The sequence below is a fragment of the Scomber japonicus genome, chromosome 11, assembly GCF_027409825.1.
Source record: "Scomber japonicus isolate fScoJap1 chromosome 11, fScoJap1.pri, whole genome shotgun sequence".
NCBI classification, from domain to species: Eukaryota; Metazoa; Chordata; class Actinopteri; order Scombriformes; family Scombridae; genus Scomber; species Scomber japonicus.
In genome coordinates, this window is record NC_070588.1 from 31,115,702 (window position 1) to 31,137,330 (window position 21,629).

At 40.3% G+C, this 21,629-nt stretch overlaps 2 protein-coding genes across 2 annotated transcripts; both read right to left on the reverse strand.

Annotated features, from left to right (window-relative positions):
- Window positions 1-10,953: 10,953 nt before the first annotated feature.
- LOC128367799 (trace amine-associated receptor 13c-like) lies at window positions 10,954-12,357 on the reverse strand. Its single transcript, XM_053328448.1, has 2 exons — window positions 12,185-12,357; window positions 10,954-11,764 (listed from the first exon to the last, which is right to left on the reverse strand). Exons 1-2 carry the CDS (start codon window positions 12,355-12,357, stop codon window positions 10,954-10,956), a joined length of 984 nt encoding a protein of 327 aa, XP_053184423.1.
- Window positions 12,358-19,244: 6,887 nt separating this feature from the next.
- On the reverse strand, window positions 19,245-20,605 carry LOC128367800 (trace amine-associated receptor 13c-like). Its single transcript, XM_053328449.1, has 2 exons — window positions 20,433-20,605; window positions 19,245-20,055 (listed from the first exon to the last, which is right to left on the reverse strand). Exons 1-2 carry the CDS (start codon window positions 20,603-20,605, stop codon window positions 19,245-19,247), a joined length of 984 nt encoding a protein of 327 aa, XP_053184424.1.
- Between the last annotated feature and the right edge of the window lie 1,024 nt (window positions 20,606-21,629).

Consider the following 21,629-nt stretch of genomic DNA (forward strand, 5'->3'; position numbering starts at 1 on the left):
GAGACCAAATCTAAAACAAAAATCCAGAAAATCCATTGTCTGATTTTTAAATAATTAATTTGCATTTTATTGCATGACATAAGTATTTGATCACCTACCAACCAGTAAGAATTCCGGCTCTCACAGATTTTCTTTTAGAAGCCTTCCTGTTTTCCACTCATTACCTGTATTAACTGAACCTGTTTGAACACGTTACCTGTATAAAAGACACCTGTCCACACACTCAATCAAACAGACTCCAACCTCTCCACAATGGCCAAGTCCTTACATCAGGGATAAAATAGTAGACCTGCACAAGGCTGGGATGGGCTTCAGGACAATAGGCAAGCAGCTTGGTGAGAAGGCAACAACTGTTGGCGCAATTATTAGAAAATGGAAGAAGTTCAAGATGACGGTCAATCTCCCTCGGTCTGGGGCTGCATGCAAGATCTCACCTCGTGGGGCATCAATGATCATGAGGAAGGTGAGGGATCAGCCCAGAACTACACGGCAGGACCTGGTCAATGGCCTGAAGAGAGCTGGGACAATTAGTAACACACTACGCCGTCATGGATTGAAATCTTGCAGTGCACGCAAGCTCCCCCTGCTCAAGCCAGCACATGTCCAGGCCCATCTGAAGTTTGCCAATGACCATCTGGATGATCCAGAGGAGGAATGGAAGATGGTCATGTAGTCTGAGACAAAAATAGAGCTTTTTGTTCTAAACTTCACTCACTGTGCATGGAGGTGGAAACATCATTCTTTGGGGATGCTTTTCTGCAAAGGGGACAGGACGACTGCACCGTATTGAGGGGAGGATGGATGGGACCATGTATCGCGAGATCTTGCCCAACAACCTCCTACCCTCAGTAAGAGCATTGAAGATGGGTCGTAGCTGGGTCTTCCAGCATGACAACGACCCCAAACACACAGCCAGGGCAACAAAGGAGCTCGTAAGAAGCATCTCAAGCTCCTGGAGTGGCCTAGCCAGTCTCCAGACCTGAACCCAATAGAACATTTTTGGAGGGAGCTGAAAGTCCATATTGCCCAGCGACAGCACTGAAACCTGAAGGATCTGGAAAAGATCTATATGGAGGAGTGGGCGAAAATTCCTGCTGCAGTGTGTGCAAACCTGGTCAAGAACTTCAGGAAACAACTGATCTCTGTAATTGCAAACAGGTTTCTGTACCAAATATTAAGTTCTGTTTTTCTGATGTATCAAAAACTTCATGCAATAAAATGCAAATGAAGTACTTAAAAATCATACAATGTGATTTTCTAGATTTTTGTTTTAGATTCCGTCACTCACAGTTGAAAAGTACCTATAATAAAAAATTACAGACCACAGAGAAGTGGGAAAACCTGCAAAATCATCAGTGTATCAAATACTCGTTCTCCCCACTCTTTATCTATTTATCTAGGGAGGGAGAGATAGAGAGGTGTATTTTTGTTCAATTTATTATATTGTGCTGCCCTCTGCTAATGAAGATGCCTGTGTGTCATTTGGCACATGTGGCTTTGACTTAGAACTGACTGCATTTTTTTAGTTTTTTCCTCCAACAAAAGATATTAAGCCATTAGTGCTGCGAATTGAGCACAATCTAATTACATTACAGAATAGATATTGATATATATCGATATATTGCCATTCAGTAAAAAAAAATATAGCTGCTGCTGCTGCTATTACTTGTTGATTGCACTGCTGTTGCCTCTGCTTTGCCATCACTTTTGCTGCTGTTGCTCAATTCCACCACCTCCCCAGCATCCACCTGCGGGCTCTGTCTCTATGATCCCCTGCAGGGGTCTGCTGTTCATTCCCTGTAACGTCAGTGTTAGCTGGGTCAAATACACTAGCAACAGTGATAAAAGGTCAGCAGAGACTACATTTCTTCAGGCCCTTTTCCCTGGACGGCTGCATATATATGTGATCCGGACACTGCTGGTGGTGATTGCTGATGAGTCTGAAGAGAAGATGGCAGATGGGAATGGACTGTGGATCCTGAAGAGGATGGCGGAGATGGGGAGGTGGTGGGGCACGCGAAGAGCTGTATGACAGGATTGGAGCAAAGAGAGAGAGGCACATTTAAATGGACCGCTACAAAATGATAGGCTGAGGCTGAAGTGTGGCGTTTTGCTATTGGTTGCCGAGATAACAGGTGACTGGTAACAATTGAGATAACGCCCTTGGACATAGAAAACTAGGTAATAGATGAGCATGCTTGAAGAAGGCAGAAAAGTTACCAATTATGCCTGTAAGTTAAAGTCTTCCTGACTGAACTTCTGCTAGCTTCATTTCAATCAGGAGAGACAAGTGAATAGAAAGATATTTATTGTGAATATGTGATGAACAATTTAGTAAATGATGAAGTCTTTGGCGCTCAAAGTCCATGAGGAATTTTCCCCGGATGGCTGCATATATATGTAGACTCCCAAAATAAAGGGGCTGAGCCCCCTTTTTATGCCATATCCTTAGAGACCCCCAAAGAAAATGTATTCACCTACATGGTTTTGAACATTTAATTAGAGGAGACACATGACTGCAAGAAATTAAACAGAACAGTTAGTAACAAGAAATGAGTATGCTTAGGTCAGCAAAGACCTGATGGAGCTAGAGCCTGCTGAGGCTGTTGGTTGACGTGACCCGATGGGGCTTGACCTTGTATGCTTTTGGTCTGCAATGACTCAATGTAGCTGAGCTTGCAAGCTTTTGGTCAGCAATGACTGATGAACCTTGAGCTTGCAGGGCTTTTGGTCAGTAATGACTCGATGGAGCTTGAACTTGCAGGACTTTTGGTCAGCAAAGACTCGAAGGAGCTTGAGCAGCAGGGCTTTTGATCAACAATGACTCGATGGAGCTCGGGCAGCGGGTCTTTTGATCAACAATGACTCGATGGAGCTCGGGCAGCGGGTCTTTTGATCAACAATGACTCAATGAAGCTTGAGCAGCAGGGCTTTTGATCAGCAATGACCCAATGAAGCTTAAGGTTCATTGGCTCCTGGGCAGAGAAATTTGAAACGAGATAAAGAATCAGCAATGACATTTACGTGACCTGGAACATGACGGGCTGTAATGATGAAATTATGCTTCACTGAAAGCCATGTAATGCATCTCATGAACGGCATGACTTCAGGGCAGTTTGAACATTTACTTACTATACACACTATCATTATGCGCATGCTTATGAAGGTATTGCTTCGTGCCGCCCGCCATGAGAACGGAAGTAAGCTAGCCGCTCCAATCGTATCTCATTGAGGGATTTTAACATAACAACGTTCGCTGCTCAGAAACATACAACATACAGTTAATATGTACATAAAACATGCACAAAACTATTTACAACTGTTTTCTAGAGTTTAAGAACAAAATATATTCATAATATACCTGAAAAAGGGACACTACTACTACTACTACTCGGACACAAGGCTTCCTCCCTGGCAGCTTCATCAGGAGTGAAGCAGAGTGGCCAAGAGCTCCCCCTTCCGACCTCGGCAGGCAAAACTAATCAACCTTGATTAAGGTTTCAACAGGTCGATCACAGATCAACTCATCTGGTATATTCATAACCGTTTAACCTAGTTTTTTATCATTTCAACCTCTTTCACATAACTTAAGTATTTTTTGTGAAAAGTACATTCACATTTATTCCAACATAGCATTTATAAATGGATTCTCTTTTAACGTTTTCTGATGACTGATTTGATAATGACTGTTTTCACTGCCTTATGAATTTGGTACACTTAACACTTTTTATAAAATCAACCTGTCACAAAAACAAAACACTTCAAAAACATTTTCCTTATCAAAAAATAAAAGATGCAATCACGGCTGATGGAAAGAGAATTCCATTTATTCTCACTGACTGAAGCAAATTGCATGCAGACCAAGGACGCAATTTCGAAAGTGCTGTCATGAATGAGCTGTGTAAGTGTACTGGTATCACCAAGACACACACAATCCCCTACCACCCTCAGGGCAACAGGACCACTGAAAGGTTCACCCGGACCCTCATGGACATGCTGGGGACATGAGAGCCTCATTTGAAACCCCGCTGACATGAGTATGTGGATGCAATGACACATGCTTATTACTGCACCAGACATGATTCAACTGGATACACACTGTACTACCCGATGTTTGGAAGACATCCCAGGCTTCCAGTTGACCTGAATTTTGGGCTTTCTACCACCAATGAGCCATTTGGATACAGCGAATATGTCCAGACTCTGCATGACTGTCTGTCACAAGCCTACATCCAGGTTAATCAGGCCTCCCGGCATGCTAAGGGACAGCAGAAAACATACTATGACCAAAAAGCAAAGAATTTTTCAGCCCGGGAGACAGAGTCCTGGTCAAAGTATGTTATGTGGAGGGACAGCAGAAACTGAGAAACAGATGGGAGTCACAGCCATACATTGTGGTAAAGAAGCAACCGGGCATACCTGTGTATGTGGTGTGAAAAGAGGATGGTGATACAGAGAGAGTGGAGCAGGCTGGTGCAGTGAGGGATTTGAGTCAGACATCATGTAGGATTGGGAGGATAACACAGAGAAAATTGAGGAGGGAGACTTACCTGGGACAACAAACAGGCTGGATGAACACACAGGAAGAGAGGAGTTGGAAGTTGAAGCGGGACAAATGAGTCAAGGAGGGGAGGAGAACATAATGGTCAGAGACACCAACACACTTCACAGGCCCAGCATTCCAAGGAGGAACCCGCAGAGAAATCGACAAGGTGTAGATGTAAGGTAGTAGCCTAAATACTCCACAGGGTGACACTGTACCATTATTTAATGCAGTTAAGTGCATTTATGGCTTTAGCGTAAAAGCAGTTTTAGTGAGTCCAACATGGCTGTGTTTGTTTACAACTCCATTTCACCCAGTGCCAGCCTACAGTAGCTGCGCCGGAACAACAGACAACCCTGGCAACCCGCAATTCCGGCCGCTAATTGGCTGGTACAATGTACACAGAACGTGTCAGAAAGTCATTGTTGAACCCGTCAAAAAATTTTAAAAATATTAATTCAGACTAATTTTTTTTTTTTTTATGGAAAAGCAATACTTTCATTCTGTACCCCTCAAAATGCCCCGTGGGTGTATTATTTTAAAAAAAATATATAGCTTTTAATGAATATACTACATATTCAACCTTTAATGAATGAATAGGACTTCATTACATCTGCTGCACCGCTGGGTTAGGGTTAGGGTTACAACTATGAAATGCCAAGTTCATTGTCTGTGACTGTGACCCTCATAAAAGTAATATTTTAAAAATTTGCATTATATAAACAAAATTCGTTAAAGTAAGTCATTTGGCGACTTCTAAGTCATTAAACCAAGTCTTACTTTTACTGGAGTAAAGAGTTCAATCAATCAATCTGTATAGCGCCAAATCACAACAAAGTTATCTCAAGGCACTTTACACGTAGAGCAGGTTCTAAACAGAAACCTCTTCAGGTTTTAACTTTAAAGAGACCCAACATTCCCACATGAGCAACTGTGGCAAGAACAAACTCCCTTTTAACAGGAAGAAACCTCAGGCAGAACCAGACTCAGAGTGGGAGAACATCTGCCTCGACTGGTTGGGTCAGTTGAATCAGTACGTCTGCTTTTACTGGAGTCTTTTTTACACAAGTATCTGTAGTACTGCATACTACACAAACATGACTCAGAAGAACAAGCTTGCACTTTTTAATCATAGTGCGTTGTGTTAATTGATCGTGAAGTCACCATTTAACACGGTCACCAATGAAACTGACTACCTCTGTAACCGCTTATTAGCAGGGCAACTCTGTCCTCCGTTCAGTGTCCAGACCTTTAACACAGAACAGCGAAGAGGAATAAAGTAACAACTGGAGAGCAGTAGGAAGAAATTCCTAGGAAAGTAATATTAAAGTATTTGATATGTTTAAAGGATGAGGCCTCATTATTCGCGACTCAGATGGAGTGAGAAACTGACAGTGTCACATTGTTCATAATGGTTCAGAGCTCAGCCACATTATTCTGACCCACTGACATCAAAACTATGTTACAGTTAGATACAAAATGTAATGATGTAAAAATACTCTTATTTTACAGATTTTATGACATATATTGGGTTTATAAAAGAGATAAATAAGCAATTGATAGAGGGACGCAATTAAGAGTGAGAAAAAGTAATTTTTATTTAACTGGATGTTACCATTGTGAGTCTTACATGCAGCATGGTAGAAAATCTTTAGAAATCTGTGACATTACCATAAAGACAGGAGTTAAGTACCTGTATAAGTGTATAAAAGGTTACAAGCTCATATTTATTGGGATTTAAATGTAAGTGTGTTTACATCGTTATCTATAATGGAAATGTATTAGTAGATTTGATATAAACTATGAATGAGGAAATTTAGTTAAAGGGCCATTATTAAATATTTGACTGCTCAACTTGCTTAGACGTCTTCTCCTCTAACACAACACAACATGGCGCTGCTCTGCTGGCGACATGGAGAGGGGCTCCTGTTGCATGTCTTTTATTATGTCTTTTATTTGTTTGTAATGTTCCCGTCTAATGTCAGGTTCAGGTGGAATAAATGTGCAGATTTATTGGAGGGGACTACTCACGCTTTGAGCTGTATGATGCGTGTATGTGGAGTGAATTGGCGGGGAATGGAGGTGTTGGCGTTGGCATGGCTGATCCTGGCTGGCCAAGTCATCCAGTGCATGGGGGACGACCCCCTCAACAACAGCGGCCTGAGAACGTACAGCTATACGGAGCTCTTGGGACTGCGGGATAGCTTGGCTCTACCGTCACCTGATCTTCTGCGGGATGTGCCTTGCCATCTGCGCCGACACCACGGGGGGAAACACCAGCGAGGCAGGGCCAGGAAGCGAGGTAGGAGAGGCGGCATCAGGCGACGTATTCGGTCAGCCACCAAGCTACCGCTACCGCCTATGCTCCTATGCAATCCCCGCTCCCTTAAAAATAAATTGGATGATCTGCGCCAACAGGTGGGAGCCTGCTATGAGTACCGTGAGTCTGGCATTATGGCTTTCACGGAGACATGGTTTGGCAAGGATGTCCCGGATAATTTTATTCAAATCGAGGGTTTTTCCCATGTACGTTTGGACAGAGATGTGAACTCGGGTAAACTCCGCGGAGGGGGCGTGTGTATCTATATCAAGGACAGCTGGTGCCGGAACTTTGCAGTGAGAGAGAGGATATGCACCCCTGACGTAGAGCTTTTGTGTGTTACCTTGCGGCCACACTATCTCCCCAGGGAATTCACTAATTTATTTGTGTGTGTTGTTTACATCCCACCCAGCGGGAATGCGGGCAGGGCAGCGAACTTAATTGCAGACTGTGTCCACCGTCACTTAGAAATCAAGCCCAACGCCCCAATGCTGATACTTGGCGATTTCAATCACTGTAGTTTAAATAAAACCCTGCCAGGTTTTGACCAATACGTGAAGTGTAGCACCAGGAATAATAACATACTGGATAAATGTTATGGAAATATTAAGGATGCCTATACTGCTAGAGCCAGACCTCCACTCAAAAACTCTGACCATAATGTAATACAGCTGCTTCCCACATACCGGTCAGTTTTTAAAACTACTAAACCAGTCACTCAGACTGTGAAGGTATGGACTAATGACAAACTGGAGGAGTTGAAGGGCTGCTTTCTTTGCACAGACTGGGATATTTTTCTCAAGGATGCAGACATAGACAATGCTACAGAAGCAATTACTGACTATATTAACTTTTGCATCGACTCTGTCATACCCAGGAAAATTGTTAAACGGTATCCTAACAATAAACCCTACTTCACCACTGACATTAAGGACTGTATTAAAAGGAAAAGGACTGCTTTTAGGCTGGGGGACAAAGCGGAGGTCCGAGCAGCCCAAAAGGACCTGACCCTACAGATAATAACAGCGCGGCAGCAATATAGGGACCGGGCAGAACAAGACCTGGCGGAATGCAAAACAAAGAAACTATGGGACTCAATCAGACATATGACTAACATGGACGCTAAAAAGAAGACTCTTTTCGCCTACAATGAAACTGCCAGGGCAAATGAACTGAACAATTTTTATATGCGTTTTAATGTTGATAACAGTGCAGAATGTGCTGATGTCTTGGAAAATGTGATTTGTGATTTTAATGTGGATAGAATTGAAATTGACCTAGAAACAGTCACTAAAGTTTTTAAAAATACTCACACTAACAAGGCAACAGGCCCGGACAATCTGTCAGCTTTTATTTTGAAATCTTTTGATGAGGAGCTGTCTCCGGCCTGGCAGAAACTATTCCAGCTCTCCATAGATACGTATACAGTTCCAAGGCTCTGGAAGAAATCAATGGTAATTCCCATACCTAAAAAGGTCAGTCCCAAGGAGGACAATGACTACTGGCCGGTGGCCATAACCTCAAATGTTTTTAAATCACTAGAGAAGATCTTGATAGGGAAACTTCGAATAGCTGTGGAACCAGTGCTTGATAAATATCAGTTTGCCTATACTAAGAATCGCAGCACGAGTGATGCTATAGCGACTATAATGCATCTTGCCCTGAAGCACCTAGAAAATCCAGCTGGATATGTCAGACTTCTTTTTGTCGATTTTAGTTCTGCTTTTAATCTTATCCAGCCACACATCCTTCTTAAAAAACTAGTTCAGTTGAATGTTAACCCTTTTTTAGTGAGGTGGTACTACTCCTTTTTATCCAATAGGCCACAGCAGGTCAAGTTCAACTCAGCTCTGTCTGATTTGGCTGAATGTAGCACTGGTGCCCCTCAGGGGTGTGTCAGTTCACCTTTTCTGTTCACGTTGTATACCAACGACTGTGTCAGTTCTGAGCCAAACCAATTCATAGTAAAATTTTCTGATGACACAGTCATTCTTAGCCTGCTCAATGCCAATAATAATTTAAGTGTTCACCGAACTGCAGTTGACAAGTTTGCCAACTGGTGTGATGCGAATCTGCTGCATATTAACACAATAAAATCTGTAGAGATGCTGCTTGATCCTAGATCAGTTGGAGACCATAGTCCTGTGGCCGTCCATGGCCAAGATATCAAACAGGTGAAAACCTTCAAGTACTTGGGAGTACACGTTGACAGCGACCTGAGCTGGCGCACACAGGTGGCCAATGTGTGTGCCAGAATCCACCAGCGTCTTCATTTTTTACGTAGGCTCAGGGTTTTTGGAGTCTGTAAAAATATTATGTTGATTTTTTACAGAGCAACAATTGAGTCAGTCCTCCGTTATGGAATCACCAGCTGGTTTGGTAATCTAACAGTTAAATCCAGAGCTGAGATCTCAAGCCTAGTTAGAACTGCAGGTAAGATTATGGGAACAACACCCCCCCTTAATCCACAGGACCTGTTTGAGCAGGCGACTATGAGACAGACAAATGCCATTTTATCGGACAGTGCTCACGTTTTGAACACTGAATATGCTCTTCTGAATTCTGGGAAGAGATATAGACTTCCTCTGTGCAGGCACAATCGATATAAACACTCTTTTGTTCCTATATCAATTAAGGTTCTTAACAACCAGAAATGAATGTATGTGATGGTTTTATGTATGGAAATGAATTTGTGTATTATGACTCCAGATAATGGGTGGATGTATGTGAATGAACGGATCTATGAGTATCTGTGATGGAATGCTGGGATGTGTGACGGAACCCATATTTATGATGGAATGAATGTTTTGGTAGGTTGCTATGGTGATGTGGAGGGGGTGATGGGAGGTGATGTGAATGCCTGTGTGAATGCTTTGATGGGGAGGAGGGGGTATATGGCGGTACATGAGTAGGATCATCCAATGTCAGGTTGCGTTTGTTCCACCACTGTCTGTCTTTTTACCGTATGTCTGTATTGCATGTTGTTTTGTTTTTTATTGTATGTTATTTATGCAACACTGTCCCTGTCTCCAAAATAAATTTCTCCCTAGGGAGACCAATAAAGTAACCTAACCTAACCTAACCTAGATGATTATTTTACTTAACAAACATTTTCAATCTACATGATGCAATATTATTGAATAGACAATACAACAGGATACAAAGTCATGAAAATACACTCCCCCAATTCAGAATAATACAGTAATGTAATATAATATATTGACATTCAGCTAAATGAGTCAGCAATTTTAATATTAATATATTAAATATTGTTGCTAATACGCATGAACGCATATTTATTCTGTAGTATTTTTACAGTATCTGTGAATTTACTTGCCTACTTATATTTCTGAAAACTTTTCCAACTGTGGAACCAGCATGTTGCTGCGCCTCCTTTTTCTCTCTCCCTCTTTTATTGGATGCTGATGACTCTTTGCTTGTATTATCATAACTGTTTTTTCTATGCTGACAAAACATTGTGACAAGGCAGTTCAAACCTTGAACAATACTGTTTTTATTTTATTTAAGAGATATAAAGAAACAGTAGTTGTAGTTAATGTTGATGTGTCATTTATAATGTCTCAAAGGTTGAGGCATTAGTTTCAACCAAGAAACTTTAATCTGTAATACTAAATACATAACTTGAACTGAACTGCTGAGGCGTCTGCACTAGCTGCAACATTTGCACTCAGCTCATGCACTTTTATTTTTCATGGCACTTTATTGATTTTAGTCCTGTATGGTGCCATCGATCTATCTATTTATTTATTTATTGTAGTATTGCAAATTTCTTAACTTGTATCGCCTATTTTTCTTGTAGCAATGACAATAAACTACTTTGATTAAATGTATCTTCATGTCTGCTCTCTGATCTGTGACCTGAATGCTCAGTGAGGCCACAAAATGTGCTGATGCATCTTCAGTCTGACTTGCATATTTAGGATAAAATGCATTAAATGTATTTTATCCTAAATATGCAATAGGTTGTAATTGATACATGAAACTAACAATGAGTTTTACAGAAGGAGAAGTAAGAATTGTAAAAAAGTGTTTGTAGAGCAGATCTCATCTCAGTCACTCCACATCTTCTCTACACTATGTTGACATCAGAGGAGCCAGACTGCAGTATCTGAAGAGTCACAATGAGTTTAATAGATTTTCTAAACCAGGGGTAGAACATGGCATATATCACAGGGTTCAGACAGGAGTTAAAATGCAACAGAGAGAGCAAAAAGGATGCATATAAACTATTGAATAACTTGTCCTCTACAAGAGATGCACAATAATATGGGAAGCAACATACTAGAAAGACAACTACAATAATACCAAGAGTCCTGGCTGCTTTCAACTCAGATTTCTTTGATATCAGTGAAACCTGGACTGTCCCAGCTGTAACATTAGAGCGCATGGCACGAGCCTGAGACAAAGCCACCACAAAGACTCTCATATACAGGATTATGATGAGAGTAACTGGAATAATAAAGCTCAGTACAAGGTCAGTAACTCCTGAAATATAGTCAACTACAATCACACACTCTCCATGACAGGAATTATACTTACCTGGATGAGTCAGGTAATCTTTTGTAAAGACAATGCTAAATAAGGCAGAAAAGAGCCAACACAGACAAACACAGAGTTTAACTCTTCTCACAGTGATTTTGGTGGTGTAATGCAGAGGATCACAAATAGCCACATAACGGTCAATTGATATGAGCACCATGTCTCCTACTGAGGAAGAAATAATGATGAAGCATATATAATAACACAGAGAACATAGGACATCACCCACAAACCAGCAGGATATACGTTTGCCAATTGCTCCTGGAACCACCACAATGCCCACAAGAAAGTCTGATACAGCCAGAGAGAGCAGCAGGATGTTGGTGGGTGTGTGGAGCTGCCTGGAGGAAAAGAGAAAGTCATCATGCAGCCAACAAGTCCATATGTCTAAATGATAAAACAACTCAAACACCTGTTGAAAAAATGGATAAAAGAATGTTTTCTGATCTACCACATCTGTAGTTAACACATTGTTGAGTGTAGATAATCAAAACTAAATGGTTTAAGTTAACATTCATTGATTATTGGGGGAAGAAGGGACATGAACCATTGTCTCTGGTGTCAAAGTGAGACATTTGAGTTGTATCTTGCTAAAACACTTTCAAGAAGACAGAATATTGTCTGGTGTTCCAAGGTACAACATTATTTAGTGAGAGCTCAAACAAAATTATTCCATTAAATCTGTCCACGTCCATATTAATACGTCTTTTAATTTATACATTTTTAAAAAATTAAGGATATTCTGATAATTATTTCTCTACCTGAAGTGGGAGACTGAGATGATGACGAGCAGGTTGAGAGTTACAGTGATCACAGTGAAGGAGAAAAGCAGAATTTTCAGAGATGCATCTTCGGACCCAGAAGACAACGGCCTCCTGCAGGAGATGTTGGGGAGATGTGGAAAGCAGAGCTCTGCTCTGTCCTGAACCTCCATCATCAGAGATCATCAGAGAGCTGCAGCTCTTTGTTGTCATACAGCTCATTTATCCCTTTCTATTGACTCAATCCCTTCCCTCTTCTCTCAGTCTCTGTTGGACACACATACCCTTCCTCCTTTGGTGAACACATCACGGCATCATCTTCATTACTTTCACCGCAACACTCCTCTCTCATTGTTTCTTTTGTCCTACAGCCCTCCTTCCCTCCTCATCGTTAAGTCTGCATTCAGGCAGACATGAGCACTGCGTGAAAAAATGCCAATGCAGGGTTGTTATGTTTCATTTGTTTAAGCGTATGTTGTAGAACCACTTTAAGTTTGTACAGATGGAAAATCCCATACAGCTTCAAGTTAAGTGTTCAAAGTGTTAAACTATTAAGCCAATCAAGCATTTTTAAATTGGCCCTCTAAACTGTTATTGATGCAGTTATGCACAAATGATTGCAATTTGTTGTTCATGTAATACAAGAGTGTTAACAACAGTAATCACCTTTAATTACCACAAATAATCACTTTTAGGGGACTTGAGGGTCTCTGTATAAGAGTCACAATGAGTTTAAGAGCTTTTGTAAACAAGGGGTAAAACAAGCCAGCGATCACATGGTTCATGTTATTCCTATATATGCTTAGGATGCTTATCAAAGGATTTAATTCAGCATCAGTAGGAGGCCCACATACAGCCAGAGAGAGGAGCAGGTGTGAAGGTGTCTGAACTTTGTTAATTGATTTTTAATACACAAATTGACAATAATAATGCGCATGTGAATGACAGTATCATATAAAAGCAAAAGAGAGAAAAGAAAAACAGCAACATGCAACATAAAACAACTATTAAAAAAACAGACCACATTTCACATATTACAGTAAACATGGTAACCTCACTTTTCAGGTCATAGTAGAAATAAATAAAATTAAAACTGCAAGCAGTGATGAACGGGCCCTCGCGCCCCCACGCATGTCGGGCTGTGTCTCGGTCGGAGAATGTAGCATCACCAAGGTCTTATGTCTCAGCTTTGTCAATTTCAGGTGTAAATACTTGATGATTATGGGAGTAATTAGTGAAAGAATGAAGCAAGTCACTTCCTCTTGCCAGTAGGTGGCGCTATGACTGTCACTAAATATGAGACTGTACATGTGTTCAGACCAGGACGCTGAACAAGCATATTAAATTTGGAAAAGCTCAGACCATGTGGAGTCAAGTTATGAGGGTTTGAAATTTCATGGCGAAGCATGGAAATTCGCCGCTTCACCACGGCAACCAGGAATGGCGGGGGAAAAAGCTTTTGATAACTTTTCATCTCCAATGTCTCAAGATGATTCTGTGTGAATTTGACGTGGATGGGATGAAATCCCTAGGACTAGTTTGTTAAAATATGTGGCCTTGAAATCATCAAAAAACTCACACACAATTGAGCATTTTTCCCAAGATGGCCGACTTCCTGTTGGACTTAGGGTATGGGTCCAAATGGCGTTTTTGTGCGCCTGGAGATGATACATAAACCTACCGAATTTCATTCTTCTAGGTCAATCAAGAAGGCTGAGGTTCAATTTTGAAATATTCAAGGGGGCGCTATTGAGCCGTTTAGTCACACCCATCCCATTGAAGTATATAGGATGTTAAATGAACCCACTCCAGACGTGTGTGTTGAGTTTCATTGCTGTGGAGGCATCCTTTGCTCCAGAAAACTGTAATTGTATTTTCATGGCGTTGAATGTGTTGTCATGGCAACCGTATTTGATGATGGGCCATGAGCTGCAGAATGTAACATCACCAAGGTCTTATGTCTCAGCGGAGTTAATTTCAGGTGTAAATACTTAAGATTATGGGAGTAATTAGTGAACAAATGACGCAAGTGACTTCCTGTTGCCAGTACGTGGCGCTATGACTGTCACTAAATATGACAGTGTACATGTGTTCAGACCAGGACACTGAACAAGCATATGAAATTTGGAAAAGCTCAGACCATGTGGAGTCAAGTTATGAGGGTTTGAAATTTCATCGCAAAGCATCGAAATTAGAGTGACTACTTAACATCAGTCCAGGAACAGCCGAGGCCTGTACTACGAAGCTGGATTAACATACCCAGGATATCTCTCCGTTACCTGGGTTGATTTACCCAGACATTCGCAGTCTAGGATAAGCGGTACTACGAAGCTGGTTATCAACTCGGTAAATCAACCCAGGGTTTTCCAATCTGGATCACTGCACGCTCACATAAAGGGGAAGTGTTTGCAGCGTCTGACCAATCACAAACATGCAGAAACTCTGCAGAGCAGATTACTTTACCATGGAGGAGCAGACAATTATTTTTCATAAATATGAAGAATTCAAACACATCATCCAGGCCAAAAGCAAAAAATGCTGGCAGAAAATTGCCGACTCTGTTAATGTGTAAATTCATGAGATCATACAATATTAATTTATTGGACAATATAAACGGACAGCACTCTTATCACACAATGCCACTTTATTACGGCACATATGTTTAGGGCAGAGCGCTTCCTCAGTGCCCTTCCTTTCATAGCGACATTAAGTTAGTTTAATATTCAACATTCAAAATACAAACCTATTATGCGCTTCAACCATTTGAGTGAATGATGTCAAACCAACTGTATTACAGAATAATATCCGTCATGTGCCACAAGGCTTATTTTACAAATATATCTTTTTGTCAATTTTTTACAATTACAATAAATAAATACAGTTATTATGCTCCCGGACCCTTTGATCTCAGGATGTCAAACCTACAGAATAATATCCCCCACGTGCCTCAATGATTATTTCTTAAATATATATTTTGGCCAATTAAAAAAAAATTGCATCTATCACTAAAAACTCTTTCTCTCCTAAGCGCTCCTCTCATGATCCGCACCAATGTTGACCGGATCTTTTAAGAATGGGCAGGTCATTTTCTAAGAGAACTGATTGGTCAGGAGGTGGTGCTTTTGTACTCATTGATCTCTTATCCAGAACATAACCTGCTCCGGAGCAGGTTAGCCGTTCAGCATAAGTTACCAAGGTGATTTACCCCGGTAAGAAGTGAACCAGCTTCGTAGTACGGAAAACCCAGGGTTAACCCTGAAGTTACCTCGATAAGAGAAAATACAGCTTCGTAGTACAGGCCTCCGATGTGATTGTATAATTACTCACAACATAATATAACAAACAGCAGCAAATAAATAAATAATTTGGCTAAAAATAAATCAGGAAACAGATTATAACATCTTCTCAAAAACGTACGAGAAGAGAGCATAAATAACTAAAATTGTTTTAAAAGTTTTAAGGCAGTAACTAAATAGCACATTTCTGACAGTGCTGCATTTGTTTGGTAAACCTAGAAGAACAAAAAATATGACTTTGTCAGTCTCAGACACTAGCACTTTCATGTTTTCACCTGCATGTTATTTTGGAAACCGTGATGTATGCTGTGCCACTAAGTCGTCTTTGTTTGGCTTTGGAGTGGGAGCAATGTTTTCCGGTATATTGACTGGAGGATGGATGTGGGACTGCTGATCTCCAAGCCGCCGTTGAATGACATGCTGCACCAAGTCTTTTCTGAAGTCCTGATCTTAATATTGTATATTTTTTTCAGGGAATGAGAAACATGAGAATGATGATGAGCATGCTACATGTGCATTCATTTTGTATGAAAATGAATAAACTGTGATATATTCCAGTCATTCTCAACATGTAAGCAGGACCCACTAGTGGGTGATAAGATGAATGTCAGGGGTCTCCAAGTCCTACTTCTAACATAAGAAGTCACAATTCTGATATGAAAAGTCAATACTATATGCTAATAATGTCACAATTCTGCCATGAGTAAATTCTGAGATCTACAGTAAAATTCGGTAATGAAAAGTCAGTAAAAAACTTTTACCTAAAAAAAGCAATAACTCTAAGATACAAAGTCAATATACTGTGATGAAAGTCATAAGTCGGAAAATGTCATAATTCTGAGGAAGATAATTCTATACACATTTACTTTAGACATAATATTATTCCCTCACTTAGTATATTTGCCTGAAATAATAATGTCCTGTGGTTGGACAGGGATGGTGAATTCTGACTTGGTTTCTCTGGGGACTCACAACTCCAGCAAGACAGTCAAGTTGAGTTCAGCTTAGAGGGGAATGTAGGTCAATAAATGAGTTACTATGATATGACAGTAGCACAAGAATTTGCTGACAAAAAATAGTAGTAATTTGATTATATTATACCTCCAATAGTATACAGCTGTGTAAAAAAAAATGTTATTTTTGGGTGCATGTGACAACAAAGCTGGTAATCTCCATGACATGCTGTATCTTTCATACTTATCAGACTGAGTATGGTCATGCTGATGGCCAACATTGTGATTGTGGTCAATCATACTCAGTTGGAATCTTGCCTGCATGGTGACGTATGTGAAGTGCTGCCTCTTCTCTGCATATTTCAGCAAAGAGCTGTGGAACACTTCAAGGTCCCCTAAAAAACTAAGAATTTCATTTGGACATTTTCAACTTTATATATCTGTAACAACAAAATTTAATTTCTAATGCTTTGGGGGGGAAAGTACATATTCGTTTAACTTGTACATTTGCCAAATCACTTTTGTTTTCTCAAAGAACAGATGAAGCATCATATTACACATGTCTCTCTGAGTGGTCTTCTTCTGATTCACTGATATCATCAACTGAGCCTCAATATACAAGTGTGATTTAGGGATAGATGTGGTCAACCAAATACTCATGAGCAAAGTTACCTGTGTGTCTGGACAAAGTCATTTGAATTAGCTCAATAGGTTTTTATTTAGTACAACAGCCTTGAGACTGTTGTAGGCAGCAGACCCCTTCACCAGCCATTTCTTCCTCCTTTGTTGCTCCTCACTGAGGTCATCATGGTAACATCTGTACTCTTGGCCATCCTCTTCCCAGCAGTGGATACTAGATACAGGATAGAGGTCCACCATCGTCTCTATTCCTATTGTTTGAGGAAATTTTGACACTGTTTATCAAATTTCACAAAGTAATTGTTAGCCTTATCAAAGTATCCTCATTTGGCCATGCTTTTATCTGATGATAAACACTATTAATGTGCATTGTCCCTGATCATTAAACCTTTTAAAGTCTGTGTAAAGTAAGAATAAATGTGTTTTGAGTTTGACATACCACAGAAAAGTGTGTTGTTAACCACCCTGCCAAATTTGAATGATTAAAAAAAAATCACCAAATATATGAAATTATGCTTCAAAGTTGTGTAAAAGTCAGCCTCTGACTCTGCTCCCAAACACTGTGGGCGTGCCCACCGAGTCCGCTGAAACTCCGCCCCCTACCAAGTGTCACCTGTCAATCAAAATCACCACCTCTACCAGAAACATGGACGCTACAGCTCTTTCTGCCCGTAGCTCAGCTGGCAGCTAACTCAGCTAACTGGCTAACTGTAGACTATAGTAGTAGTGTTAGATGTAGTAACAATAACTGGCCACTAGGCAGGTTAACCACTGAGGAGAGTGGACTTTCGGTCTTATATAGTAGGGGAGGGACCAAGGGTATGCCACTACGTCACAGTGTAGCCCTCTTTTGCAGGCTCAGAAAATCAGGAAAAATGACAGGGTGAAACAGTTTAAGGCTCTATCTCCACAATTCATTACTGCATAGTTTTCAGTCTTTTCACATGTTTGTAACCATATTCCAAAATGTATAATATGTTTAGAAGTAAATCAATGAACTGACTTTACACAGACTTTAAATAAATAATTAATGGCTTTCTTAGATAATTGTCATCCAAATTTTACACTACATCTTCAAGACTGCTCTCTGATCTGTGGTCTGGATACTCTGTGCGAGGCCAAAAAAGCATCTGTGATCACATAAGATATGCATCTTAAGATATGCATCAAACCTAAATAATGAGCTCATGTCTTGCTGGCATCAGCAAGACATGAGCTCATTATATAACCCTAACCCTAACTGGGACAGTTTCCATCATTTAGGTAATAATTCTAAAATGTGACCCAAAAGGTTGTGATTGATTGATTTGAGTTTAGAGATGTATTTTAATTGTTGTTGTAGTTCAGTTCAGTTAAGTTCAGTTCAGTTGCTTTTATTGTCCCCTAAGGGAAACTTGACTTGCAGACAGGTTAAAAAATAGACAACTATCAAAAACATAATCACATGTAAAAACAAGACAGACAAATCACAAGCAACAATCAAGTCTGGCTGAATTGAAACCACTAAGAAAATAATTTAAAGCTGTGATTCAGTATTGTGCAAATTTAGAAGGGGTTTTCGCTCTGGGGACAAAACAGTTTCTGGTCCTGTTACATTTGTAAAGTGGAACTCTAAATCTCCGGCCAGAGGGGAGAGTCTCAAAGTTGCAGTGGAGGGGATGGCTTGCGCAGTCTAGTATAGACCTAGACCTAGTTGTTGTTGTTCATGATGATGATGTATTCGAATATTTCATTAATGTTATACTCTTCCTCCTGTATTTTAGCTTTAGTCTGAGGTTATATAGACTTTATATATAAATACTTTTTTGGTACAGAACAAAATGTCAAGTGGATTGAAAAATGCAGCATGTCCATTTGCTCATGGATACTCCTCAATTTTCTCCCCACACATGCTCGACCCCCATTCCATCATCTTTGTGAGTTAGAGATGGGAATTGTAATGCTTCTGTTTATTTATGTAAAGGTTTGTCTCCAACTGTAGCATCAGTCTTCTTCTGTTTATACAACAAATAGTAAATCCTATGTAAAAGTGACTATGAGAAGAGTGAAGCACAGACTGTTCTTATATTGTTCATACAGTATGTACAGAAAGAAGAGGGGATTTTGACCATTTAAAAAAAATAAATTCAGTGTCTGTAGAGCAGATCTCATCTTAGTCACTCCACATCTTCTCTACAGTATGTTGACATCAGAGGAGCCAGACTGCAGTATCTGAAGAGTCACAATGAGTTTAATAGATTTTCTAAACCAGGGGTAGAACATGGCATATATCACAGGGTTCAGACAGGAGTTAAAATGCAACAGAGAGAGCAAAAAGGATGCATATAAACTATTGAATAACTTGTCCTCTACAAGAGATGCACAATAATATGGGAAGCAACATACTAGAAAGACGACTACAATAATACCAAGAGTCCTGGCTGCTTTCAACTCAGATTTCTTTGATATCACTGAAACCTGGAGTGTCCCAGCTGTAACATTAGAGCGCATGGCACGAGCCTGAGACACAGCCACCACAAAGACTCTCATATACAGGATTATGATGAGAGTAACTGGAATAATAAAGCTCAGTACAAGGTCAGTAACTCCTGAAATATAGTCAACTACCATCACACACTCTCCATGACAGGAATTATACTTACCTGGATGAATCAGGTAATCTTTTGCTAAGACAATGCTGAATAAGGCAGAAAAGAGCCAACACAGACAAACACAGAGTTTAACTCTTCTCACAGTGATTTTGGTGGTGTAATGCAGAGGATCACAAATGGCCACATAACGGTCAACTGATATGAGCACCATGTCTCCTACTGAGGAAGAAATAATGATGAAGGCTATATAAATACTCAGAGAACATACAACATCACCCACAAACCAGCAGGATATCTGTTTGGCAATTGCTCCTGGCATCACCACAATGCCTACAAGAAAGTCTGATACAGCCAGAGAGAGCAGCAGGATGTTGGTGGGTGTGTGGAGCTGCCTGGAGGAAAAGAGAAAGTCATCATTCAGCCAACAAGTCCATATATCTAAATGATAAAACAACTCAAACACCTGTTCAAAAAAGGGATAAACAAATTTTAATCAAAACTACTCGGTTAGGGTTGACATTAATTAATTATTGGGGAGAGAAGGGGCATGAACTACTGTCTCTGGTGTCAAAGTGAGACATTTGAGATGTATGTTGCAAAAACACTTTCAAGAAGACAAAATATTAGCCTGATGTTCCAAGGTACAACATTATTTAGTGAGAGCTCAAACAAAATGATTCCATTAAATCTGTCCACGTCCATATTAATACGTCTTTTAATTATTATTATTTTTTTTTAAAAAAGGATCTGCTCATAAATATTTCTCTACCTGAAGTGGGAGACTGAGATGATGACGAGCAGGTTGAGAGCTATAGTGAGCACAGTGAAGGAGAAAAGCAGAATTTTCAGAATCACAGCTTCGGACCCAGAAGACAGCGGCCTCCTGCAGGAGATGTTGGGGAGATGTGGAAAGCAGAGCTCTGCTCTGTCCTGAACCTCCATCATCAGAGATCATCAGAGAGCTGCAGCTCTTTGTTGTCATACAGCTCATTTATCCCTTTCTATCGACTGAATCCCTCCCCTCCTCTCTCTCGGTCTCTGTTGGACACACATACCCTTCCTCCTTTGGTGAACACATCACGCCATCATCTTCATCACTTTCACTGCAACCCTCCATCTCTCTCATTGTTTCTTTTGTCCTGCAGACCTCCTTGCATCAGTAGGAGGCCCACATACAGCCAGAGAGAGGAGCAGGAGGTTGGTGTGGATGTGAAGCTGTCTGAAGAGTGAAAAGAAGAATTGTTAAACATCAGACAAAAGTCAAAGAGATCACAAAACATAAATTGTAATAACAGATGCACACATAGGAGCTGATAAATTCGATACATACCAAAATTATAGTAAATATACCCATTCAATTTTTTACATCTTTGATTTAAATGTGCATTGTCAGCAAGTCATTTCTCGTAAAGTCTAGCCACATACTCTTTAATGTTAATAGTTGTCATTTAATAGTCTCATGAGAACTTGCATGGAGCCCCAGATCGAGGGAGATTATCAGTGGTCTTGGTCTATGCTCTCCATTGACCCTAATGTAACCGTCTTTTTTTTTTTTTCAAAAGAATCTGTCTGTCTTCACACTGAGCTTACTCGCTCATTTTAAGGAATATCTGAACACAATAAACACTGTCAGAATCTGCCGGCTTCTGTGTCTCTCACAGTGTTTTCACCAAATTCTGGGGGCATTTTGAGAATTTCCTCACACAGAGTCTTACACTCAAATCAAATCAATGAAGCAGTTGTAGACTTCAGGCTTTACTGTGATTTTATTTGACCCTTTGCAAAGCTTTTCCACAGGGTTTACATTTTCCTTTTTATCTTTATACATTATTTAGGTGTAAAGAAGAAGTCAACTGCAGCAGTGAGGAAGAACTAAAAACAGGACCTGCAGCTCTTGTGGTGGAGATGAGAAGGTGATAATTACTTTAATAATAATACATTTTATTTATAATACGCTTTCACAAGT

What these genes read in the sequence shown, in the direction of transcription:
- LOC128367800 (XM_053328449.1), bottom strand. Translation starts at nt 20,605, where the DNA reads ATGGAGGTTCAGGACAGAGCAGAGCTCTGCTTTCCACATCTCCCCAAC. An exon ending in ATCTCAGTCTCCCACTTCAG is followed by an intron (nt 20,056 to 20,432) that starts GTAGAGAAATAT and finishes CTTTTCCTCCAG; the next exon opens with GCAGCTCCACACACCCACCA.
- LOC128367799 (XM_053328448.1), bottom strand. Translation starts at nt 12,357, where the DNA reads ATGGAGGTTCAGGACAGAGCAGAGCTCTGCTTTCCACATCTCCCCAAC. An exon ending in ATCTCAGTCTCCCACTTCAG is followed by an intron (nt 11,765 to 12,184) that starts GTAGAGAAATAA and finishes CTTTTCCTCCAG; the next exon opens with GCAGCTCCACACACCCACCA.